Genomic DNA, 26,497 nt, shown 5'->3' on the forward strand with positions numbered 1-26,497 from the left:
TTCTCTTATCAACATGTGTAGGAGGTCCTCTTATCTGGAGCCTGCCTCATAAAGGCTTATAAAAACTGTATCAAAAGCTGTAACACAAAGTCCAAAAGCACTGATAGTTGCTTTTTCTGCTTATTAAGCAAAAAGGCTTGCTGTACTTTGAATGATAACATGCTGAATGTTTTCTCAGACAAAGCTATTTTCTAAAATTAAATGTGCGACTATTTTATTTTCAAAAGTGTAATTAATTGATAGTCTAAAATACCATTTTGTACGTACGGTGTGTGGTCTGCAAGTGTGTGCGCGTCACATGGTGTAATCATGGCAAGCCTCTACAAATACAAATTAGGTTCGTAATGACATTTTTTAGAAGCAAAGGGCATCTAAAAATGGCCCATGGTGTTTTAGATGACTCAAAATTACAGTGTGACTAGCAAGAATGAAATTGTACAAGTACATACTGGACGTTAAGCGGCAACGGCAAATTACAATTGCAGGTTTATACCTCGGGGCAGGGCGGTATACCGGTTCTTACCAAATACCGAGACACTGTTTCAGACTGGATGGTTTTGAAAGTAGTGCTTCTAAACACGCGCGAGATGTGGTGAAGATGGAAAGAACCAAAAAATGAAGCAGAAGAACAAGAAGGCTTTTGCCAACAAAAAAAAAAAAAAAAAGGTGCTATGTCAGTTGTGTGTGTTGTTTTTAGGGTGACCGGACGGCCCAGATTTCTGGGGACAGTCCCCATTTCGGATGACCTCACCCGGCTAAAGCTGTCCCCAAAAGTGTCACCTAAATTTTTGGCTGTTCATGAATGAGAAAAAAATCAGTCCATCCTTAGTCAGTCTACTGCATTAATTCCTCTCTCCATCAATAAGAAATGTTGAGAACATGTGATTATAAATGGAAAAAATACTGTGTATACCGTGATACCGACAGAATAAAAAAAAAAAAAAAAAAAACGTGATACATTTTAGGTCATACCACCCAACCCTATCTCAGTTGTTGCTTTTATCAGAAATGAGTCAGAAAGTGAGTCAGAAATTAGTAACAGATGACAAATGCTCGCTATCTATCTATCTATCTATCTATCTATCTATCTATCTATCTATCTATCTATCTATCTATCTATCTATCCCCCTCAGTGTCTTTCTGGTGTGGTGTCTGATTGTTGGAGCTTTCTGCCTGGGTCTAAATAAAGTCTTGTGGCTCTCAGTGAAAACAGACCGGAGCGGCAGGAATGCAGCTTTCAGGCCGGAGAGCAGCAGCTCCTCCGTCAGACGTGACGTCGCTGGTTCCCCGCTGAAAACCCAAACTCGGCCAAAGTTTTTCTATGAGAAAAAAAAAGAAAAAAAGAGAGAAAAAAAAAGAAAAGAAAAGAAAAGAAAAAGCGAACCCTAAACAGACCGTCCGCCTCTGCCTGGGAGCCCCGGTATGAGCGGACATTTGCGCCTCGCCGCTGCATCCAGCCGTCGTCGTCGTCGTGGTCGTCGAAATGTTAACACGGTCCCTGCGCTGCGTCGCCTCCGTGGCAGTCGTGGCGATTATTTGTTTAACCGCGTCGCTGCCCTGCGCGTCTTGTGCCACCGAGGAGGACGATGAGGTCCTGGAGAAAAAACAGCTCGTGGAGTTTTACAGTAAGTCCAGTCGCCTGGCGTTTAAAATTAGATGCTAAGTAAGTCCACCCCGCAGCTCGTTATGGCACGCTGTTTTAGGGGTTTAATTTCATTTGACAGAGAATTATGTAAGTGGACCAGAAACTGTGCGCGAGGAGAAGAAGACTCGTGCTCTCTCCGACTCTGTCTTCTGTGTGAAGTTGGTGGAAATAGTTTTCTGGAGAGTCGCTTAAATTCTCCCCAGGTCCCCCGTAGTGACCACAGTTTGAGCCCCACTGCTGCAACAGGCTCACAATACCAACTCTTTTTGTTGCTTGTGATAAACCACTAGGGCAGTATAGTTACGTTTGGTGATGTGACACATGTGGTCAGGTTTATCAGGGATAACATGACCACTGACATGAGAAGTAAATAACGTTGACCATCCTGTGATAAATCGGTGCTCTGCTGGCAAACTTTTGGAAACTGGCATTGGTGTGGATGACACTCAGACATGTACCACCCACCTAGACCAGACCGGGCTCCTCCACCCCATAATGATACTCCTTGATGGCTGCAGCCGTCCTCAGCAGGATGCAGCCTGACACACACACACACACACACACACACACACACACACAAAAACAGTTTAGGAAAAACATGAAACATGAACATGGCCTCAAAACTCACCAGATCCCAAACTGGTCATAGGACCCAAATGCCCCGACAAACAACATCCTGTAGCCAGACACCACAGGACACCCTCAGAAGGCCCATGTCCAGTCTCTGACGAGTCACAACAGTTTTGGAGGCACGAGGGAGACACACAATATTAGGAGGGTGGTCCCAATGTTATACCTGATTGGTGTAATTAATCTTAATAAGGAAAAAAGCTGATTAGAGTCTGGAGACTAGATTGAGGATCTATCTCCTTAACATGACATGTAATATCTTTGAAATTATTAGATTATATGTAGTAGTTGTTGTTGTTTTTTTTAAACTCCAAACATTCAGCATTGAATAACTGAGGAGTTTCTTTGTTTTGACATCACTGCATGTTGAACTAGCATTGAGACAGTATTGGTAATTGGTTCATTCCTACAGTAAAAAATAAATAAATAAAAAAACATTCTCTGGTCTTCACACTTCTCACACGTGAAGATCCTTACTTTTCAAATGTTGCCAACTCATTTATCTGCAACAAAAAGTATTAAATGCAGCCCCAGCGTATCAAAATTTTCATTTCATACATTTAAACTTAACCTCCCCATCTCCCCCTCCGATACACATCTGAATTGCGTTTATGTAGAAAGACGTGTTTATATGTTTGTTTTTGTGGGAACACAGTGGAACGACATCTGTGTGCCATAAATTGTCCTTAAATTCAACTATTTGAATAATGCATTCAGATCTGGTAACTTGAGCTAATGTTTTTTTTTTTTCTTTCTTCACTTTGCAGTGGTAACATGAAGGAAACAGTAATTGCACGACATGTTTTAATCACTGTCATTTGTAAACATGCAGAGTGCGTCCTCTATTTGTTTGAGTATCCAGTTGCATGGAGACTTCAGTTTGTTTCTAAAGACTAGGGGCTCTCTCAGGCCTTCTATCCAGCTGGGTTATTTCATCATTTTAATAGAGAGACATCTAAAAAAAAAAAAGGAGGTCAGATATTGAAAAACTAAATAAAGTGGAAGAGTGCACATATTCTCACTTCCCTCTCGCTGACTGAGGCATTAAGTCATCATAAAGTATATTAATCTAACCTTCTTTGCTCGCACGAAACACTTCGTCCTCTACTTTAATTCAGCTCAGTTGCTCGCGTCCACTTCTTCCGCTCCTCTCCTCCATGTGTGCTAATCTCATCTCCCTCCCCTCGTCCCCCTCCAGAAAAAGGTGTGTTTATATTGGAGAGCGAGCCGCTGAAACGCTGCATCACGGTGGACCGCTCTAACCTGGTGCTGGAGGACTGCGAACGTCCCACGCGCCGCATGCTGTGGAAATGGGTGTCGCGGCATCGCCTCTTCAACTTGGGCACCAGCACGTGCCTGGGCCTCAACATTTCGGACTCGACGCAGCCGCTCGGCACGTTCGAGTGCGACATGGCCCTCCCCGTGCTCTGGTGGCGCTGCAACGGAAACATGCTCTACGGGGCGTCTCACTGGAAGGTGACGGTGTCCGGGCGCCTGGTGGTGGTGAAGAAAAACATTTACCATGAGTGGAAAAGGTACAACACCCCAAGAGAGGGCCCCTGCTCATATCCATATGAAGGTAAATGCTAAACATACCAGCACATCCATCGTCGTAGTGGCCTTGTCTGCACAGGATAATTGTCTGGTTGTGTTATTTTCAGATATCCACACTTTATTGGGAAATGCTCATGGAATGCCATGTGCTTTTCCCTTTAAATACAACAACAAATGGTACTTTGAGTGTACAACTGAGGGGCGTGAGGACCATCTTCCGTGGTGTGCTACCACCACTCGCTACGACGAGGCCGAAAGATGGGGCTTTTGTCCAGTGCAAGGTAAAAGTGGGAACGCAGGCACGCAAGAGAGTAAGACAGGAACTGGAGTATTAGTATAGTATACAATGAATGTGCATGTGTGGACCAGGGGCTGCCTCTGAGACTGAAAAAGGAAGCCAATGCAGAAGTTGCAGCTTGAGTTAGATGAAGTCAGGTATTGCTAATGTGGCGATGATAGCAGCAGCGCGCTGATCTTCAGAACTTCTCTTTATAAGGTCAGTGAGAAGAAACTGACTGACGTACAGAAACCTGGACTTAACCCTATCAACTTCTTTCACATAAAACAATTAGTAGACTGTGAACCTGGCCGGGCCTTATCAGCCAACATCAGAGCTCTACAATAGTCCTACTGTAACTCAATTTCGGGAAATTCCAGCATCCAGTGTCCACCTGGTTTGCATTTAAATTTATGAATGAGAACCCCAGTCGTAGCAAAACTGGCAGTGGAAATACTTCACTAAAGATGAAGCCCGTACGTCCGTGACAAGTCAGTACTACTATAATGCACACTTATCTGAAAAGACATCTGCTTACTCTAGTAGAGGAACAATCCAAACAAACCTTTAGCTGCAGTACACAGAGTAGTGCCGCGTCTTTTTTAAAACAGCTATCCTTCATGTGGAGTACCTTTAAATGCTGCTGACGGCGTGTAGCCTGTTTTCATACAGGCTGTACGTATGTGCAGCTCCTGGCATGTAGCGCATGAGCTGTCTGCTCTTAGCATATGGTCGAGGATATAGATGTCATTGTTGCAAAGCGTTACTTTCTGTTGTGTTTTTATCACACAGCAATTAGCCTGTGTCGACTTTCATCACATAACAGTCGACTGTAGTTGTGCAACCCACATATGTTAAAGATACTTTTATTCTTAGATTCCAGTTGTGAGCATTTCTGGGAGTCAAACCAGGAGCTGCGTGCATGTTACCAGTTCAACCTGTACACCATCCTAACCTGGGGTCAGGCGCAGTCAACCTGCCAGGCCCAGGGAGGAAACCTGCTCAGCATCACCAGCCTGGCAGAGCGCAGGTACATCAGAGGTAGGCATCCGGTAGGAAACATATACAGAGGCCGTAAAGGTTACGGGGGTGAACGCCTTCTATATATACCACTTAAACTATTCTCATCTCACATCAGATCAGAGTTGTGGATGATTAGTGTTTGCATTTTGTGGCAGACCGACTGGCAAGTGTTGGCGCGATGGTGTGGATTGGACTGAACCATCTTAAGGACGGACGAGGGTGGCAGTGGTCTGACGGAGCGCCTTTATCACTGGTGAATTTTACCACAGGTACCAGGTTATTTCGTTGCTGTCATATATGCAGTGTGTACAATCCAAATAAGAGTCTAATGTACATATCATATTATTTATTCAGAAGTATTTTTGACAAATTGAAATGTGCTTTGTTGTAGTTTTCACTGTAAAGTGTGCATCGAGAATATGAATTCACTAATGCACCAAATGCAACAGTTTATGAAGATAAAGTTCATACAGTTTCATAAATACCAGATGAATTATACAAAATGAAAAGGTTTAGTTTATAATAGCTACTTTTGGGAGTCATCTGAGACCCTAAACAATGACGAAATAATGAAAAAAAAAATGTCGTCCCATTGCTTTGTTCCCGTCAGCTCTGCCTGCCAGCCCACTGCAGGACAACAGACAGTGTGGGGTGTACAACTCGGCCTTCGAGGTTCACTGGCAGAGTCTTTCCTGTGAGTCTGCTCTGCCGTACATCTGCAAAAAGACGCCTAACGACACACGCAGAGCTGAACCCCTAGGTGAGAAAAACACTGCGTCATCGGCAAACATGCGGACCGCTTCTCTCATCTCCAGAGGTGCCTTAGATCACGCTATATTAGAATTATTAATAGTTTTGAATTGTTGTAATGTCATGTTTTCTTTTTGTAGTTCTTGGTTTCAACATCTGTTCTGCACCTGGGAGGTGATCTTGCGACCGTCCTCTCCGTTCCACTGCTGGCAGCTAGACCATAACAATGTCTGGTGTGTATTTCACCTCTCCTCTATTCTCTCCTCTCGTCTCAGAGAACTGGCAGTATATCCACACTGAGTGCGCTAATGGCTGGTGGCCTCATAATGGTTTCTGCTACCGGGTGCTGGAAGAAGCGGAAGCAGGAAGCTGGGAGGAGTCTTCCCGGGCCTGTGGTTCTCTGGGGGCAAACGTCACCAGCCTCCGCTCCATGTCTGAGGTGGAAATGCTGCTCAACCTCTTAGCTAACTGTAAGGAGCATCATGCAATACAGATGGCGTGTTTTTCTGTTTTGACTGTGTCTGAATGCAACGGTGTGTCCTTTTTTTTTTTTGTTTTTTTTTTGCAGTTTCTGGAGAAAGGGTGGAGGTGTGGATTGGTCTTTGGAAACAGGCTTCCTCTCTAGCTGTTGAGTGGTCTGATGGCTCACCGGTAACTCTCACTCTCTGGCACCAGTACCAGCCTCTTCACAACACGACGGACACGGCGCTCTGCACCAAAGTGGATAGTAAGGTGGGAGTTCTCTGCCTGCAACTGCTGATGAGTGTCATGCCCAGTGTGAGGGCTCCTCCGTGTAAGGGTAAAATGCTGATCTGTTTCACAGAAAGGGAACTGGCTCCTGGCGCCGTGCGACGAGCGGCTACCTGCCGTCTGCAGGAACGAAAGCCAGAATCGGGTCCAGCACCGCGGGACCTGGGATGAGGGTTGTCCTGAGGTAGGAATGCGCAAATACACTCGCACACGTCGACGTAAAGAAGGTCAGGGTAACCTCACATGACTGAGGAAAACTTAATCTTAACCTGCGATGACAAAACTTGACACATTTCTGGTTTAATCTAAATTCTACAAGCACAAGGTGGTTCCCAATGGTTCAGTTGTGGTATTTGTTAATGATACAGTGGTTCTTTTAACAGTAATTAATTATACACCGATCAGGCATAACATTATGACCACCTTCCTAATATGCTGTATTGTGTTGTGTATTATGCAAAGCTGAATGTTTGGAGAAAAAAAAAACAACTACTATGTGTAATCTAATAATTTCAGAGCTATAACATGGCATAATAAGGAGATAGATCCTCAATCTATTAGAGTCTCTAATTTGCTTTTTTCCTTGTTAAGATTAATTGCACCAATCAGGCATAACATTATAACCACCTTCCTAATATTTTGTAGTTCTCCCTTGTGCCTCTAAAACAGTTCTGACTCATCAGAGAATAGACATGGGCCTTCTGAGGGTGTCCTGTGGTGTCTGGTAACAGGATGTTGTTAGTGGCGGGGGGGCTTTTGGGTCATATGAGTTGAGGGGAGGGGCCTCTGTGGATCAGGCCTGTTCCAGTGCATCCCACAGATACTTGATCAGTTTGGGATCTAGTGAATTTTGAGGCCTTGTGCTGTTTTTCTTGTTTTTTTTTTGGTTAAAGTGTTTTTGTGTGTGTGTCTGCATCCTGCTGGGGGTGCTGCCACCAAGGAGTGTCATTCCTATGGGGTGGGTGTGAATGGTCTGGTCTAGGTGAGTGGTACATGTCTAAGGAATGTCCACATAAATTCCAGGTCCAAAGGTTTCCCTGTAGTGTCACAAGATTTACTTATCCTGTCAATGGTTATAACGTTATGTCTGATCAGTGGATATTTTTGTGTATTTTGTAAGGGAAGAAAAATGCCTGATGTCAGTTGCAAAGAATATATCCTTACATTTCCTTAAATAGCCGAATTCCTGTTTGGAGGAAAATCTAATATGCTGAACTGGTGACCAGAAATTCCAATGCTTCAACCGCACTGTATTAATAAAACTACCAGCTTTTTTATTAGAAAAGGTGACTTACTTTTAAAATTGCCAGGCAGATTCTTTGCTATGCGCTGTGCTTTCAGACTGTTACAATAGCTCCATAGAGGGAAGGATCAGACAGAGCCACACGCCCGCTGCAGTTCAACTTCAGAGCATGTTGCCCCTTCAGAAGCACAATGAGCTGATTCACTCGACTGCTGACGTGTTGTCTGGCATTCATGTTGCTCCTTGACTCTGTTTAGAAGAATATCAGATTCCTGAGTCATCAGGCTACTTCATTCCCTGGAACACGAAAAAATAAAAAATTACCCTGAAGGTACGACATAAGCGGACATGCTCTAGCAGTCTCTGATGATTCCTGCCACGGCTTACGCAAACAAAACTAGGCTTTCCACTTTGGTCTGGTCATACCTGGCGAAGCCTGAAATGTTTTGTCCTTAAAATGACTCCATAGGCAAGACGAAGGAATTTTATTATCCAGTTTTTAAGACAGGTATGAATTCTGCCTTGTAAATGTTAGCACAAAGACTCTGGATCCCGAGTACAAAGAGGCTTGGGGGTTAGATGGGATATATGAGTAAAGGAGGGAGGCAAATTTACACCACTTGTCAAAACATTCGATTCACTCGCTTGCATACACCCACAAACCTGCATATTATTTCACGGATATTTGAATAATATTCTGGATGGACTCGTGAGGTTTGGTACAAATGTCAAAAGGATAGGTTTAAGATACTTTCCTGTAAGAATTTGGTTTCTAAGCTAACTGTGATTTGCGCTAAATGTAATACAAAATCTGGCACTATGGAGACACCTTGTGACCTTTTGATTGATACCAGAAACTTTCTGGAGACAATATTTTAACTGAAATCTGGATTATCTGAAAACCTGAACCTGTCTACACTTGCCTACGATTTAAATAGCTGAGAGGGGATGGTTTCCTTCACACACAGAAATACTGATACACAGTGATACGACTATAAACTGCGCTCTACTATTTAGGTTTGTAGTTTCACGATCAGAGGTCACATGGTGCAGAATGAAGAGACTATTTGGTGAGCCTCATTAACTTGTGTTAAAAGTTGTGTATCTACGGACATTTCAGTTTGTAATAGATGAAACATTGAAGCTCAAAGCAAATGGGGCAAAACTCCCATAAAGAAAAGATGCCATGTGATTTTTGTGTGTGTGTCTCCATCTTCCTGTGCCCTCTGAAACTGCCTTGACACACCCAGCTGACGGCCGACCAGTTTCCATTGTCGAAGCTGTCGGTGAGCGTGTTTAGCTTAGTGAGATAAATCTCTCTGACTGGCTGTTTAGCTCAGAAAACCAGTGCAAAAGAAAAAAAAGAAAGAAAGTGGCAAAAGTGAATGAGAAGTTTAAAGGGCATACAGAAAGCTGCTCTGGTTTTACATCTTCATCCATCATGACATAATTGTCTGCAGTGAATAAATTGTAGACCACCTGATCAGCATGATTCATCAGATCTGAACAATGGTTTTGCAACTCATCCTAGCCTCCTAGAGTCTTGGCTAATAGTTGCTCTACTGGTTTCCTCTAAGTTATTTTTGTTTCTCTCAGAGAATAGAATGAATGAGCCAGCTGGCCACTGGCCCCTGTATTCGCGGCGTGTTCAAGCCACAGCCTGCCAGAAGCCATTAGAAGCTCTGGCTCTGTTGAGGCTTTTAAGGAGAACCTTAAGACCCATCTTTATTCCTTGACCTTTAATAGCTTTTGATCTGTTTTCATTTCTTCACCTGATCACCCTGGGTGTTAATAGCTTTTTATTTCATGATACGCTGATGCTGATCTATATTTGACATGTTGCCAATGATGTGTTGAATGTGGAGAACTTTGGTGCAAATGCTCTTTGCTTTTAAGGTGCTATATAAATTAAATAAAGTTAAACTTCCAAGGGCAACGTTTTGGTTTAGACACATGTAACACGGCAGATGTCCTTTGTTACCATTAGTTTTTTCGATATTGGTGTGATGTAGTTTGTAGTTTGTAACATCAATGAGTGTATCCTTTTGTTCGTTTTATTTAGGGCTGGAAGAGACACGGCCATTCCTGTTACATGGTGACTAGTCATGAACAGAGCTACGAAGACGCACTGAAGGGATATTACTGCAAGGCTCCTCTGCTTACCTTGGAAAACAGGTGATTTATTGAGCAAATGATTTATTCATCTACGTAGTCTGTCTCCTCACCTGTCCAAACTTCTTCCTGGCACTGACAGGTTTGAGCAGGCGTTTGTCAACAGCTTGCTGAGTGAGAGTGGGGCCAACGGCAGCTTGTACTACTGGATCGGCATCATGGACCAGGAGAAGAAGGGAGAGTACGGCTGGCTTCCTCACAACGGTTCCTCTCTGCCTCTCACCTTCACCAACTGGAACAAACACCAGCCAGGTAAGATGTTGTTGGAAATATGTTTGCCTGCTAATAAAGAATAAGCACAATGTTTTAATCTCTCTCCATCGTCTTCCATCCTTAGTCAGCGCCGGGGGCTGTGTTGCTATGTCAGGTGGACCTGCTCTGGGCCGCTGGGAGGTGAAAGACTGCAATTTGTTCAAGGCCTTGTCAGTTTGTAAGCAAAGCATCAGCAACTACCATGACGTTCAGCTGCCAGAGCACCACATTGATGCCTACGCCCCCTGTCCCCCAGGGTGGGAATCACACTCAGGGTTGCTCCACTGTTTTAAGGTTTGAGGATCCTCATATTTTCCTCCGACATGTTCACATGCCTGATCCCATTAATTGAACTTTTCTTCCTTACTTACTATTTCTTTTGCTGAAGACAGTCTGTGAATTCTATTAACATCCGCAAATAAGACGTAATCAGCTGAAAATGTGATGGTGTTTGTTTTACCGAACCACAGTCTATGCCACCTGTTGGCTCATTTTCTACACCTGCTCCTCCTGGCGGGGGACTGCGTCCTATAGACCCTTTCATGGCCTACGTCACTGTGACGTCATGATGTTAGCTGGAGGCAAAACAGAGGGAAGCTTGAGGCAAACACTGTCACTTTCATCCATGAAAATGTCGGCTTGCTGTAGTTTTTTGGTGCAAAAACTGCAAACTCAAAACACTAACTTGAAGTTTTATCATATACCAGCCACTGCCAGTTGTACACAACTTTGGTTTGACTTTGGCGATTAAAAGAAAGGATTGGAGTGAGACAATCAACGCACACACTTCAGATAACATTAATATGTAATGCATCATCAATTTCAGCCTGGCTAACATCATGGGTTAGATTAAATAGTGACTGAAATTACCTTAAGTTAATCATTATTTGGGGGATTCTTGTTACATGTTAATGCTAATGCTAACCTCGAGGTAACACAACGTCGCGTGTTTCAGGGATGCAGAAGTTCCATTTACTATCCACAGTGGTTCTACTTACGTCTTGTAATATCTTTGTTGGAGAGGCTTGACTTGATAAAGACAGACCAGACTTTGTCCCCTCTGCGTCGTCCTTTGGTCAAATTGTCCATCCAGTCAGGGAGAGTGTCGGGGTCGGTGAATATAGTCCCATCGGTCAGAGTCAACTTTTTAAAATAAACAGTAACAATAATCCTCCAAACAGTGCCAAAACAGTCCATTGCAATATGCTAACAAGCTATAGTGTTTGAGATCAGGCATCCAGTTAAGCCCCGCCCCTCGAAAAACATCACATTGTTTACAAACTGTGAAGGGGTCTATATCAGGACGTATAAATGTGACATAATTTCTGCAGTTTGCTGCCTGTTCAACCCGAGGTCTCGCTCTTCCAGGTGTTCCACGATGAGAAAGTCCTGATGAAGCGCGCCTGGGTGGAAGCAGACTTCTTCTGCCAGGCCCTCGGCGCTCAGCTGGCCAGTTTCCACCACTATGAGGAGCAGGTGTTTGTCAAGCACCTCCTCGGTACCATGTTTGAAGGGTTGGTACAGCCCTGTGGGGCTTCTCAGTGCAGGATTTTTATGGGAACTGGAAAATTAATCGGTTGAGGTTTTATTTTGCATTGAGCAGCAAATACAGAATTTAATTAATAGGGTTTGAAGAGAAGATGTGGTCTATGACAAGACAATCTGTTGGAATTTATGGAAATAATGTGGTAAAAAACAAGACAGTAAACACTTTAATAATAGATATGTGCAGGTTTGAACTTGGAAGAATAGATGTTAAATATTCAGAAGACTTGATTCGTATGAATTTATGTTGCAGTGTGTGTGTTCTGCGTCTCTTTTTTTTTTTTTTTTTTAGAACAGAGGGTCGCCGGTTCTGGGTGGGTTTAAATAAGAGAGACCCTGAATATCCTGGGGCTTGGGGGTGGACTGACGGTTCTCCTGTAAGTACACAACGATGTTCACTGAAGCGTCCACTCAGAACATGTGCAGTATTAATGACTTCTCTCGCGTGCACGTCTTCGTGTAGGTGGTGACGTCTTTCATCGAAGATAAAAATGAAGAGGACGACAGGAGGGACTGTGCTGTGTACAGTGATTTAACCGACGCTCTCACACCACAGCCCTGTGACGTCAAACACGAGTGGATCTGCAAGCTCGCCAGAGGTAAACCCCCTCACGTGTTCACTATCACACACACATCACTAGTGCATCATATTCAATATAAAAACCTTGTTTTATGTTGCAGGTGATACACTGAAAAAACCCTATTGGTACACTGAACGTGAGTAAACCCTGTTACTTCATTGCTTTTGACATGCACACCTTGATTGATGGTGGCCCTGTAGATATTTTATCTTTGTTTATGATGTAAAGTTCAGGAAAATTGGTGTGCAAAAGGTTTCTGATGGACTGCTAACTGGCTTAGCAGAAAACTTAATTAGCGTTACTCTACTGCATAGGTTTTCAAACATGGGGTCGCAATTTCTTTGGTTGATTGGACATTTTTTATATGTATTTTTTTTTTAATTTTCCCCCGCAAATAAATTTCTTAAAATACATATTAACACGAATCCAATATATTTCAGTAAATATTGAATGCAATATGATATATTTCTAAATAGCACTATGCTGAGTTTATTATTGAACACATAACGAATGTAGGGGGTCCCTTCTTAATCTCTCCATCAGATTGGAGGTTTTAATTATACGGAAGCCCTAAGTGGCCATGCGTTCACATATCATTATTTATTTTACCGTTTTCCTGTGATAACGAGTTAATTTCCTCTGTTATCTCGGGAAATGAAAGTTTTGTTTTCTCAAGAACTTGATGCATTTAATTCGAGAGAGTTCCGTCATGCTGACTTAACACTATAATGCGGTAAAATAATAGCTTAATGTAACAGGTCTGCTGTAAGGTGAGCCATTTGTCTTGTGCTTTAATGTTTGCGAGGTTCTGGAGAATTTCTGGAGATCTCAAGAAAACAGAGCTTTGTTTTCTCAAGATAAATAACTTGAGATCTTGAGAAAACAGAGAAAATTAACCCGTTATCTCGGGAAAATGGAGGAAATAATATGTATGAATGCCTGGCCGCTTAGGGCTTCCATAGGATAACGTGTTTTTTTTCTTGTCTGAATTGTGGGTCTGGTCTGTTGTATAGAACTGACAAAGTTAGATCATAATTTGGACTAGTGTCTGCTTCAGCTGTGTCACCATAAACATGCTCCAGCTTAACAAACAGTTCAAATTATTGTGTTTATGTCTAGAGATTTAGGAGTCAGTAAAACATGAAATAACATTATTGCATGGAATCATGTAAGTCAAGATACAAATATGACTTGTAAACATAATTGTCGTCCCCAACAGAGAGTGAGCCCTGGGTGTTTTACCGTGGAGCTGAGTATCTGCTGGCCAAGCAGCCCTTCGACTGGAACTCCGTCTCCTTGGCCTGTCAGATGATGGGAGCCTACCTGCTGTCCATTCACTCCAAGGAGGAGATGCACTTCGTGAAGGAGCGTTTACGCCGGGTCTGTTCCTACTGCACAGATAGATAAAGTTTCATGTACAGATGTGTAATATAATATCTATTTGCTTAATTTAAACCCTTCGTCCTCGTTAGTGGATACTTTAGTCTGCCATCTGGTGGCAGAAATCATGATAGCGGGCATTTCATCGGATTCATTCTACAGACGATCACAGGACAAAAGTGGATGAGGAACAAACCCCCATCAAATTCTATGGTTAAAACTTATGTATTTATCCTTATTAACGTTTCCAGTCCGATATGACCTGCAAATTTAACAAATTTTATCAATAGCAACGAGCTACAACCTCGCTAATTAGCAAGTACACGTTTGAGGACGTTGGGACTTCATTGTTCACAGTTCTGTTTCTTTCTCAGCCAAGGCATTAAAAGAAACAGCTTTACACATTGGTGACTTTATTATAATATAAATAATATAATAATCCCTGTGTCCACATATGAGGACATTTTTTTTCAGTCATTTTTTTTTTTTTTTCAAAAATGACTACTTACTGTTGAAAGATGATTAGTTTTTATACTTCCCAGGTCCTACTGATCCCAAATACTCTGAAGAAATTAAAAATGCATCTCAAACTAAAGCTCGGGTCTCAGGAGGTTAATTATCAAAATATTGTTTTTGGAAATGTTTCATTTAGTAATTGTAGTTTTTGTTTGATTTTAAAAGCAATTATGGAGGAAAATAATCTACAGATGCAAAAAAGTATTAAGAAAAATAGGAATTCTGTGGAATAGCTAAAATGATGATATCCTTTAAACACATGTTCATAATGATGCTTAATTATTTAAAAAAACACAATTTATATTTGAAATCATCCATTTTTATGTTGAAGCTTGTGACATACAAGTATTACTTTTAGAAACTGCAGTGGTCGCTATTTTTAACTCGTGCCGGTAGTGTTGCAGATGTTTGCTTTTTTCCTAGCGCTAAAACTCCTTCCATCAAATTACAGTCACATCAGGAGCATTGGACATAAACACCTTTTTGTTTTCAGCAAGTCGGAGCACACGCACGAGTACACTGCCAAAGAAATGTACTTCACTCTTCACTGAACAGCCCAGTGGAACCGTTCTTCAAGGAGTGAAAAACGATTGACACGCTCTCTTCTCACGCAAACTCAAGTGACGCACACCTCAGGAGTGAGAAAAAGGCCGCTTTTTAGGAAGAAACCCGAAACCTGACTGAATGTACAGAGAGGTTCCAAAAAGCTGATCCTCCAGCCGTGTGAGGACTGGAAAATAATCTGTGTTGCATCCACTGTGTCTCCTCAGCTCTCCCTGGGCCCGACCGAGTGGTGGATTGGCCTCTCCGTTGGGCTGCCTGGAGAGGAGGTCATGTGAGTGTTTTGGAGATTGTTAAATATTTCCTGTTTCCACCACGGTTCCGCCGAGGTTGTTCCGACTGTTTTCAGTTCATAAGAGCAACCTTGTTTCATAAACGGCTGCGTAACATATTACAGATTGCAGGCAAGTGTTTTGAGTCCTGCAGGTTATATGAGTGCGCGGTTTGGTATTTGGAAAAAGGAAATTATCTCATCTTGCAAACTTGGTGAAATTGAGCCTGCATTATAAAGTAAATTATTGCAATGACAAGTGAAAATATAGGAAAAACACCTGAACTAACCTCTAAGAAGTTCTAAGAAGAACTACTTAGATGCATTAACTCTGTCACCGCAGAGCTTTTATGTAAAGATAAATTTCACTAATCCTGATCTAGACTGAAAAAGATTTCACAGATTATAGATTTTTTGAATTCAAACTACAGATTAGGTGGAAAACGCTCTAGTGTTTGGGACAAAACATACAGCAAAGGATACAGTGTGATTCCATCCAAATGTTTTTGAGCTTGAGTGGAAACAATCGTAAAATTCGAGATGTTGCAAGACAAGGAAATCCAATTCATAAAAATAAAATGTGACAAATTCCTGTGGTAACAGGTTTAGTTAATACATGTTGCTACTGCATAGCTCCAGTTCCCCTCTCATTAAAAACATTCTTACAGTGGCTGGTACGAGCATGAGATGTGTGGATAAATGAGATTCAGAAAGGTCGTATTTCCGTCAGGTAGCTGCACTCTTTTGATTTAATAATAAAGTTAAACTCTCTTTTTCTGCACTGGTCTGATAGCACTTGACTGAAGGGTTAGCGCCACCAAATGGTCAATGGTCAACAGCTGTCCATGAGAAAGGATTTTCTTTTTAATATAAAACTCATTCACATTCATTTAGTTCAGCTTGGCATCAGTAACACGCATAAAAACAACAGCCAGGGCTGTAACACATTTAAATTAATGTTGCATTTTGTTTGTGCAGGTGGAGCGACAAGACAGAGGTAACCTTTCAGAACTGGGCTGAAAGGAGTCCTAGGAGAAATGGGATGTGTGTCACTATGTCTTCTACATCAGGTGAGCACACGCAGAAACGCACAGCTTTGTGCATTCACGGCATCGTTGGAATTTACTTTTACGTTTTCTGTATTTTTTTTTGCAGGGAAATGGTCGACGAGTAAATGCAGCGACCTCCACGGATACGTGTGCAAAAGGAAAACTGTGTCTGTGGTGGAGACCCCCAGGGAGCCGCACTACATTGGAGGATGTCCAGAAAAGTGGCTGTACTTTGGACACAAGGTGCAGATAAATGCTTGCACACGCACACTTTATGAGATCAACCCTCAAAAATGAGATTTTTGGCTTTTGAATTTTAGCTGGTGAACGTCTCATGATTGATGCAAGTAAATGGCAGAAAAATTCATTTTTATTTTATCATGCGGATGAATAATCCCAAGTACACCTTTTTTTTCTTGTTATAAAAATCATTATATTACTTATAGTGCACTATTATAATACTTAATATATACTGTACTTTATTTTTCATCTGAAATCTAGTTTTCTTTCACATGAATAACTGTTCGCATTAAACTATTATAATAGAAAAAAATCTTTTTATTTGGGTCCTTAAACATGCAGTAGTTGTTGTTAAGTTATTTTTTTATATATATATTTATACCTTTCAGTATCTTTGTACTGTAACAATGTTGTTTCCTTTGTGGAGCGTTGCCTAATTTCTCACATTTAATCATGAGCAGCAGATGGAATTACCTACTGGTACATGCTTGGGCTTCTTTAACTTTAACTTCTTACAGCAGGACCAGTGATCATGGGATGTTGATTTGCATTTCACAATGTGATTCATGTTTTGAGTGGGATGTGTGTGTGTGTTGGCAGTGTCTCCTGCTTCACCTCCCCGACAGCCCAAAGCAGGGAAAGAGCTGGAAAGATGCCCAGTCCATCTGCTCGTCATTTGAAGGCTCGCTGGTCGCCATAGAAAATGAGATTGAACAAGGTAGAGGAAAGGAGTTTTTCTAACAACCACAACTACAGCTACTGCGACCAAGAAGTTTCCCTTGTGGATCATTAAAGTCTGTTGAAGTCTTAATCTAAGTAAAGCCCTCTGATGGTGACTGTATGCAAACCACTTCAAACTAGATGTACTGTTCTTTCACTGATGCTAATACCAGTTCTATTTTGTCCCGTTTCTGTTGACGTACCATCATTGCTGCAGCCTACATCACCATGTTGCTACAAGGAAGCTCGGTAGGTGTGTGGATCGGTCTGAGAGATGAGGACACCATGAAGTGGACCAACGGGAAGCCAATCAGCTACACCAACTGGTCTCCAATTGAACCAAAGAGCTATCTCACTGTAAGCTAATCGGTTAATCTTTTATACACATATTTTTTTTAGAATGCGTGTTTGTGGAGAGTTCTTTAATAGTGCCCATAAGGAGTAGGATTTACCGAACTTTCAGGCCGGGTTCATAATCAATGTGAGTGACGCAGTGACGTGACGCCTGGCGGCGCATTGGTCGCCATGATGCGCAGGCAGATTTTTCAATACGCAACACAATGATGTGTGTGATACAATCCGTCACTATGGAAGGCGCTAATGCATGTAACGCATCTAATGAACCACAAACATAACGGGAGAGGCGGAGAAACCATGCAAGCTTGTGAGGGCACATCCACTTTACATCCCTGCTGTCATACAAGATTGACACAGAGTGTCAGTGTGTGTATAGAAATTGCTGTTGGGATGGGAAAGAGTGTAGAATGTGTCAAAAACAGAATGGAAAAAAATTGGTAGGGCACATTAGCATAGCAAAGCAGTGTGCCACTGTCTCTTATTGCACGGTAAGAACATTCCCGTGTTTTTCCTGATTGAGCAACTTATCTCTAACCCAATCTCACTTATTCAAAAATAAAGATGCAAACTAAATACAGCTTTAAATAAATCAAGGTATCTCACAATAAGAGCCCGTTCATAGAGATAATACCTTGCTGCTGCCCCCTGGTGTCTGAGTGGTGTATCGCATTTCACTTATGGCCCGTGCGTCTTGCGTCCACTGTTTATACTATGAATGGACGCGCGTCGCTTGCGTGTCTTGCGTCGCTCGCGTGTCTTGAACTGGGCCTCGCTAACTGCTACACTGTTTTCTCTATTTGCATTATGCGAAGTGATAATTTAGTGTAACATTACTACTCTCCCAGTACATAAAATCTAATTTATTGTGCTTTTAAACACAAGGAGAAATATTTAGGCATCTGCACCAGATGGAAAAACTTGAGACTGAATAATGAATAGAATAACAACCTAGCAAGTTTAAATTCTCTTTGACGTTCCAAATAAAAAAAGTCTGATTGCAACAATATCCCCAATTTATGTGATAAATTAACAATGCATAGGGATGCATAATGTATAGGCATTTCTTTTAATTATGTCCGATGACTCACGTTTAGTTTGGCCAGGGGTTTAAAATGCTACGGAGCAGATAGTCAGAGACATGAATCAAAACTGCAACAAAAAACAAAATGTTGCATCAAAACTTTGACTTTTGCCATTTTACTAAGAAATAATAATAATTAAAACAAGACATCCAACATATGGTCACCTGACATACAAACTTCTATGTCTGTTGCTCCGGACGGAGCGAAAATTAAAATTGTTTGCAGGTGACAGTACAATTTTATCTCTGCACAAGACAACCTTTATAGTGGTTACAATGCCCGCAGTGTTACATAACTGTAACGAAGTGTGAAGTGAGAGAACTCACACCTTTAAATGTCCACACATAACGTGCACTCTCATCGACTCTCAGGAGGACGAGTGGCTCGGCGGATTTACAGACGAAGCTCTGTGCACCGTTCTGTCCAACAACCACAACTTCCACCTGACGGGGAAGTGGTACGATGAGAAGTGCAGCGAGAGTGGGTACGGATTTGTTTGTCAAAAACCTCAAGGTAAAGCCCTCTGAGTTTCCCTGCGTTTGCTTTTTATTCTGTCACTCCTACACTGCTCCTCTGAGCGCTTCTCAGCACACTTTTCTTTTTCTGTTGCTGTCAGACCACTGTAGCTCTGAGAAGACTTCTTTTATACACGTGCACTTTATTCTTTCTTTGTCTTCTCGAAGTTGCGTCTTGAGTACTGACAGGTTTCTAACATCACACTGGCAGTTGACAGTCACATCACTGTTGGTAAACCAAGCCCCTTCTTCTGTTTGATTAAAAATTAAAAATATGCTTTTGATTCGTGACTTTAAATGTGTATTTGAGCATTTTTGGGAATCACTTCATCATATTCCCCTTAGGATAAGCAGTAGAGGATGAGATTAGATGAGACTTTATTATATTCTTTATATTAGAATATATTATACTTATACTATATATTCTTTATTATAGAGAAGAAGACTAGATCCTCTCAAAAACTTAAGTAATTAAGTCACAAAGAAGCTGCAGGAGTACATATATTAGTCTCATAGATGATGGGAAAAGGGTGAAGGTGATGAAAACTTTGCGTAATAAGTGTGTGTCTTCTGTACAGATGTAGCTGTGCATGTTTCCTTTTCAAACATAGAGAGAATCCAAGACAAAAGCAACAGGGTGAACAGAGGCACACAAGATTATCAGGTGCGCTCAGATCATCCATCCTAATGTATTGATTTCATTATTTAGCACAACAAAAATCCCAAACAAACGAAGATCCAATCTCTGATTTGAACAGTTAGATCAAAGTCAGAAATACCTCTCAGTAAAAAATAAATAAATGGCTCAGTGTGGCTTTAATGGAGGCATATTCTCACCAGAAAACAGCAGCTGATGTGATCAAAATTTGTTAAATGCGCTGTATGTCTGCACACAGTTGTGTCAGTAAAAATGAAACTACAGTCACAAAGCACTGACTACCTCGCACAAAGACCGGAAACTGTTAATTTGCCTCGGTAGCTCCGCCCTTTTGCTGATGGACTGCCATCATTACAGTAATGACTCATGCATGCTCAGACTGACGGATTTGTCTTCCTCTTTTAACTGCGCATTACCCAGATAACACCCTAATGTGACCACTCTGATCTATCTCGCTGGTATCTCAAGTCTCCCTGTTTGTCTTTTTTCGTTACAGATACATCCAAACCCCCCACACACTCCTATCACCACCCACTCCCTGATAATATCGAGTACAGGAGTCGCAGCTACAAGGTCGTGTCTGGTAACCTGAGCTGGTACGACGCAATGCACATGTGCATAGAGAATGATTCAGACCTGGTGAGCGTCACAGACGCCTACCACCAGGCTTTCCTGACCGTCCTTGTCAACAGATTGTCAGTCCCCCACTGGATTGGACTGTATAGTCAAGACGTATGTATCTGCTCCTCCAGTATGAATTGTGTACCTCCGCTCCGTGTATATATCACGTTTGACAGAGTTTGTTGTAAAGAAATACTTTATTATTTGAGGTGGAGGTGACTGATGCCACTCTATTGTCTGTGCAGCAATATCAAGGTTAGGTATCTACACTACTGACTAAAAATAGAAGGAAATAGCTAGCCTAGCAAATAGCCACGCTATGCTAAGCTACTCTTACCATCTAGTGGCCATAGCTCCCGATTTAACCAACAGACGGTTAGAAACTGCATTTCTCAAAATAATTCATTTAACATTACTAATTTATTAACACTAATGAAGTACAGGTAACAGGTACATGCCTGTAATAAACAGATTATAAAAACAGGTTGTCTAAAACGTCACAAACATTGTTTTTTGTTGTTGTTTTTTTACTTCACTGACAAGACTTAAAGCTACAGTACATGAGCTTTGTCTCCCCCTTATGGCAGTGATTGTAATTACACAAACACCCTGTCACGTGTGCTCTGGGAAGTACCGCACTCGTGCTCTCAAGTATTTTGTAGAAAACTTTGCACAGTTCCAAGACAGTAATATTTTGCTCACTTAGGCAAAATTTAATATATTTTTGGCCCATCGCCTGGGGATTTTATGAAACCCAACCAGTCAAAGAACTGAAAGGAGCCACTTCTCATTTCTTCACACTATTTGTGGAAAAGACGCGTAATTAAATGTTTTTGATAAAGTTTTTGTCCTCATGTACGTATCTTTGTTTATGAAACTGGAATCCTTCCTTCTTTTTTTTTATCTCAAGCTTCATACACTGATACACTGCCCTTGGATATTTCCTTAGTTTTTCCATTACATGCTTAGCCATGCTCCTCGCCTCTTTCACTACAATACATTTTGACCCAGAGTGATAATATAAAGCCACAGGCACTAGATTTCATCACTCCAGTTTATTGTGAATTACTGGCAAATATGCGATATTTAATTGGTGTGTGTCAAAGTCCCACATTCCAGCTTTAATTACCTGCTGTAAAAAGGAAAATTTTGATATTTTCAACTGTAAGTTTCTAATCAGAATAGAATGACTTGGAATTAAATTTTAGGATCGGGAAATATGTCTGAAGTACAGAAGAGAGTATTACAAATGACCCCAAAACCTTGTTTAAATGGCCCTAATGTCTATTTTTAGTTTATTTTACATAGTTACGTCTGTTTCTCATGAATCTGACGGTTTTCTTTTTTCCCACATTAGATGTTCTATTTCTAAACTCTCCCAGCAGCAGCAGCAGACACTCATCTGGATTCAAATATTTATTTTAACAAATATTTTTGTTAAAATTTCTGTCCCATGAACTTGCCTTCACGTTGTACCACACAACCATGAGTACTGCTGCTTAATGGAGTCCGCCTCTGAGTATCTTTAACCAAAGCACAAGTTGTTTCTTCCACTCAAAATGAGAGAAATTTTCAACAGCTTATAAAATAGATTATTTAGAACCTAACCTGAAGTCGTTTCTTGTAAACAAAACACCATGCGTGCACAATTCAAGTAGCTTCTTGACTTACGTGAAGTTCTTCTTTGCAGAGCGGCATCAACTATCAGTGGTCAGATGGCAGTGACACAGTGTACACACACTGGGACGCAGCCGACGACGATGACGAGTTCTTGACTGGAGAGTGTGTGTACATGGACGTGAACGGAGGCTGGCGGAGAGCCGACTGTGAAACTCTGCTGCCAGGAGCCCTGTGCCACGTTCCCCCGCCAAGTCAGTGCCACTTCAGCAAAAAAAAAAAAAAATCCTCGCACTCAACACTCTCCTCTGTTTCTGTTATTCATGAGAAAATGTGTGAAAATACCCACTCCATTCTCCTCGCCTTTCTCACAGGCAATAAACAATTTGTCTCTGAAGAGAAGACGTGTCCCTCCACTTGGGTGAAATTTGGACATGGCTGTTACAACTTTGAGCCGGTGGTGGAGAAGCTTACGTTTGAAGAGTCAAGAGAGTACTGCAGGAATAAAGGTGAGGTGTTAGCAAGGTGTTTAGCTCAACGTTCATTAGCTGTATTATCTGTTCAACATGCAGTGACAGAATTGGCTGTTTTTGTTGCGTTTCTCTGCTCTATGAAATGTAACATGTAGGTCAGCGGTCTTCAATTTTTTTCAGGCCAAGTGGTGACCTCAAACATGTGCAACAGTACGGTGGCCGCGCAAGTGCCGCAAACATAAACACACCGGACATAAACACACTTAACTGGTGTGTGTGTATGTGTTAAAGAAGAAAGAAATTGACAGATTCTCAGATAGTGAGATGTCCGACCCTGACGAGAAGCGCACAACTTATCTAACCTTGGATGAATAGACCTGCACTGTTAGCTGCTCTTCTGCTAATATTGTAGCGTGCTTCTGGATTTCACATGGGGACTTGACAGAATCAGCGTGTAATATGGGGCCTCGTGATTGGCTCAGCGGAGACAGGGGCGGGGCCTACTGTGTACAGGAAGCTTAGATTGACAGGTCTCAGCTAGTGTGAAATGGTGACCTGTTGAGACAGCTCCTGTATCGCTGAATCAGTGAAGTGCTGATTGAAAAATAACATCTTCTGCCTCCGTTTATCTCTTTACTAAAATATGTTGGATTCCCCTTAATTTTTAATTTAAAGAAATTTAAGTTTTACGGGGGAAAATAAAAAAAAATAAAAAAATCAAAAATGTCTAATCAAAGATTTTGCGACCCCCCTGTTGAAGACATATGTTCTAAGGTAGTTCACATAAATATTACAGGATTTATTTGCTGAACTACTCTTTCTGAAAGAGTAATGCTTCTTCACTTTTATACCAGGACTCAGAGTTAAGGCTCAGGAATACACACAGCTAGCGCTTATTGTCATGACAAAAAGTGGAGATACACAGTTACGCAAAGTTTCAGGAATTTATTTATAACAAGGATAAATAATATGAACCAAAACGAGCTGCATAGTTGAGGATATCACTGTTGATCAGTGTGTCTGTTGAAGGATGAATGTTCTTGGAGTATAAGGCGTTGGCTGGAGTAAAATAAATAAGAACCAGGCCAAAGCCAACCAAACAAAAATATGGTGCCATCAGGATGGAGCAAGAGCGAGTGAGAGCTGACAGCCAGGTCTTAAAAGGCCATCCACTGGGAGACTGGCCAGGTGCTTCCAGTGAGCGTAACTGGGCTCCGCCTACCAGCCAGGTACCTGAAAGACAAACAACAAACAGCAAAAGAAACACACCAAACAGTCCATGCTATTCAGGAGGACTACAGGCAGTGCCTTTGCCCAAAGATTAAATCCAATTTGCAGCCTAAACATTCTTCTGGTTAGATTACAATCAGCTATTCCTTTAACTCAGTGTTTCTCAGTTCCGGTCCTCGGGACCCAGTGCCCTGCATGTCTTTGATGTTTCCCTCCTCCACCACACCTGATTCAAATGATCACCTCGTCATTGAGCTGATAAAGAGCCATTCATTTGAATCAGGTGTGGTGGAGGAGGGAAACGTCAAAAACATGCAGGGCAGCGGGTCCCGAGGAATTGAAAAACACTGGGTTAATTTGTGCTATTGTTCAAATTCCAAGGCTGAAAGCTGAGACTTTGCACTTTATGGTCAGTGCGGTCGCTTTACGGGAACTTCACTCGCGCCACTCCCTGAAGGTTGTTACACTCTTATGACATAATAAAATAATAAATTGTAAATAACTGCTAGATATTGAATGTTCCAGGTATTCTGGAGAAATGGGCAAACCCACTTACTCAAAGGACATTTTCTGACCTTTTAGTAATTGAAATAAGTATAAAAAATATGTAATTAGGTTAAACCGCTCAATAGTAACGCGTTTGTTATGCTTCTGTTGATCTACAGTCAACACATCAGATGTCCTGACTATTGAGAGTGAGACAGAGAATCGCTTTGTCCTGGAGCAGCTTTGGTCGTTGGGGTTCCTGCACCAGACCCTGTGGTTGGGGATGTACTTCAACACTGACAGTAAGAATCTTTCACACACACAGATGCTGCGATCATTGCAGTCACGTTTCATTAAAACGGCGCAATCTGCTTTCAGCTGATTCTATGGCCTGGGTCGACGCTTCGCCGATGGAATACACCAACTGGCCCAACAAGGCCCCGGACTCCAAGCAGCTGACTGCAAATACGTGCGTTAGCACCAGAGTGGTTGATGGGGCATGGCATTTGTCAGAGTGCACAGAGAGGCTCGGTTTCATCTGCAAAACAATTTCAGGTAGGCTGAATCGTGGTTTGCGGCTGTAACAAGGCCCTTCGGATAAACCCACACTTTACCAAACAGGATGTGCAGTTCACCGAAATTTTTACAAAGTTTTTCAGAACGTCGGCCACGATTGCATTTCCTGGGCTCAAGCTTTGTCAGCGTAGACTTTCTTCTTTGCATCTGAATAAGATGATACACGATAAGTTATGCCAAACTCCCATGTGCGTGCTCTTTTGCAGATGGAATTACTGAAGTGGAGGTGGAACCGCTAAATGGTAAAGTGCACTTAAAATCCTTATTCAGACTGAATATGTGTTATATCAGACATATCAGTATGTTTGAACTGTTTCATGAAAGTACATAAAAGGTTTCTCTCACCACACACTTCACCAAAAGCATGGCCTCCTGAAAGTGTTTGTGTGTTTCAGGTCTCTATAGTGGTATCAACATCGCTGGAGTGCTGGTGGCTGTCTTGATCTTTGCCCTGCTGGCAGGGACGACCTTGTTTCTGTACAAAAGGAACTACGCATGTTTTCGTGGGCTCCCTACTCTGGGCAGCGCCTACTACAGGCAAACCAGATCGCAGACCGCCGAGTCAGACGGAAACGTGCTGATCACCGACCTGGAGGCTCACTCCGGAGAATAGCACTGAATGTCTCCTGCCACATTTGTAAGGTCCCTGTTGTTCCCGGAGCGTCTTTCGCCATCAGGTACGAACGCCACAGGACACTGTAAAGCTGCGATGCTGATTCCTCAGGACGGTGGTGAGATGATGACTGCAAACATTCGCTTCTAAATTTTCTTGGGGACGTGTTTGAAGGATCCCAGTTGCTGTCTGGTTTTCATTTGAGACGAGACAAAAGTTCATGCATACATTTATTTTATTTTTTTTTATTTTTTTCGTGTTGACACTGTTGAATTTATGTTGTTTGACATAAAGGGGAATGTTAAACAAAGGGATGCTAGAGAGCTTGGTTAAAAGAGGTCCTGAACTCAAAATGCCCATTTTAATCCTGCAGGATGAGGATTTATTCTTCTATAACTGGTAAACAGTATTACATCGAGTGATTTGTGAAGCTGTCAGGCTCAAAGGGAGCTCTCTGTGCCACCAAAAAGAGCCCGATTGTTTTGTAATTTTGTATATTTTGTTCTGAATTCAGGAACTGCCGGATTTGTACACGCGGTAAAACAGTTTTGTCAGTATTACTTTTTTTTTTTTTTATACGTCTATTGTCTTATGCATTCATGCTGTATATTAATACCAGAAGATGTTGTAATGATGTGTATGGCCTGACTGGTGATTGGAATATTTCATTTTTTATTATTGTTTTTTTTTAAAGTTCAGTATTGCCTGCTGATGCAAAGCAAATTATGAGACGTATGTTGCACAGTTTTATTTTGTGTTTTAATAAACTGAACTTCGGTTGTATAATTCCTCACTCTCACTCTTGAGTCTTGTTATGTAACACAAACAGGAGACTGGAGGGTTCGGCTGAGAGGCTGTTTTGTCCAATACAGTATTTCTCCTCAGCCTGCATGACCACAATTGGTTATTTCCTGCCCGCAAGATAAGTGAACTGAAAGAATCTCAATTCTGCTAATATAAACACATGATGACCAGGGCGTATACTCAAAGGTACCATGCTTCCAATTGTGGCGTCTCCTTTCAGATTAATGTCCCATATATATAAGGGGAGGGTGCTGATTTTTGTTGTCTCTATTAGAAGTTAGCAGGTCAAATTTAGTCCTTGTTGAA

At 41.8% G+C, this 26,497-nt stretch overlaps 1 protein-coding gene across 1 annotated transcript; it reads left to right on the plus strand.

Annotated features, from left to right (window-relative positions):
• The first annotated feature begins 41 nt into the window (after window positions 1-41).
• Window positions 42-26,186, plus strand: pla2r1 (phospholipase A2 receptor 1). The gene is made up of 30 exons (XM_047580623.1): window positions 42-1,625; window positions 3,474-3,854; window positions 3,937-4,110; window positions 4,983-5,147; window positions 5,285-5,398; window positions 5,740-5,889; window positions 6,155-6,349; window positions 6,448-6,611; window positions 6,703-6,813; window positions 9,935-10,047; window positions 10,127-10,296; window positions 10,382-10,590; window positions 11,665-11,810; window positions 12,134-12,218; window positions 12,305-12,440; window positions 12,523-12,558; window positions 13,642-13,802; window positions 15,089-15,153; window positions 16,129-16,220; window positions 16,306-16,442; window positions 17,040-17,157; window positions 17,377-17,516; window positions 18,970-19,111; window positions 20,268-20,503; window positions 22,083-22,263; window positions 22,384-22,518; window positions 24,378-24,500; window positions 24,577-24,753; window positions 24,981-25,016; window positions 25,170-26,186. Exons 1-30 carry the CDS (start codon window positions 1,484-1,486, stop codon window positions 25,385-25,387), a joined length of 4,452 nt encoding a protein of 1,483 aa, XP_047436579.1. The 5' UTR covers window positions 42-1,483; the 3' UTR covers window positions 25,388-26,186.
• The last annotated feature ends 311 nt before the right edge of the window (window positions 26,187-26,497 follow it).

This window comes from Mugil cephalus, chromosome 3 (assembly GCF_022458985.1).
Source record: "Mugil cephalus isolate CIBA_MC_2020 chromosome 3, CIBA_Mcephalus_1.1, whole genome shotgun sequence".
NCBI lineage: Eukaryota > Metazoa > Chordata > Actinopteri > Mugiliformes > Mugilidae > Mugil > Mugil cephalus.

Coding starts and splice junctions, on each gene's coding strand:
- pla2r1 (XM_047580623.1), top strand. CDS start 1,484: ATGTTAACACGGTCCCTGCGCTGCGTCGCCTCCGTGGCAGTCGTGGCG. Junction 5,890..6,154: donor ACGCAGAGCTGAACCCCTAG/GTGAGAAAAACA, acceptor CTCTCGTCTCAG/AGAACTGGCAGTATATCCAC. Junction 20,504..22,082: donor TTGGACTGTATAGTCAAGAC/GTATGTATCTGC, acceptor TCTTCTTTGCAG/AGCGGCATCAACTATCAGTG.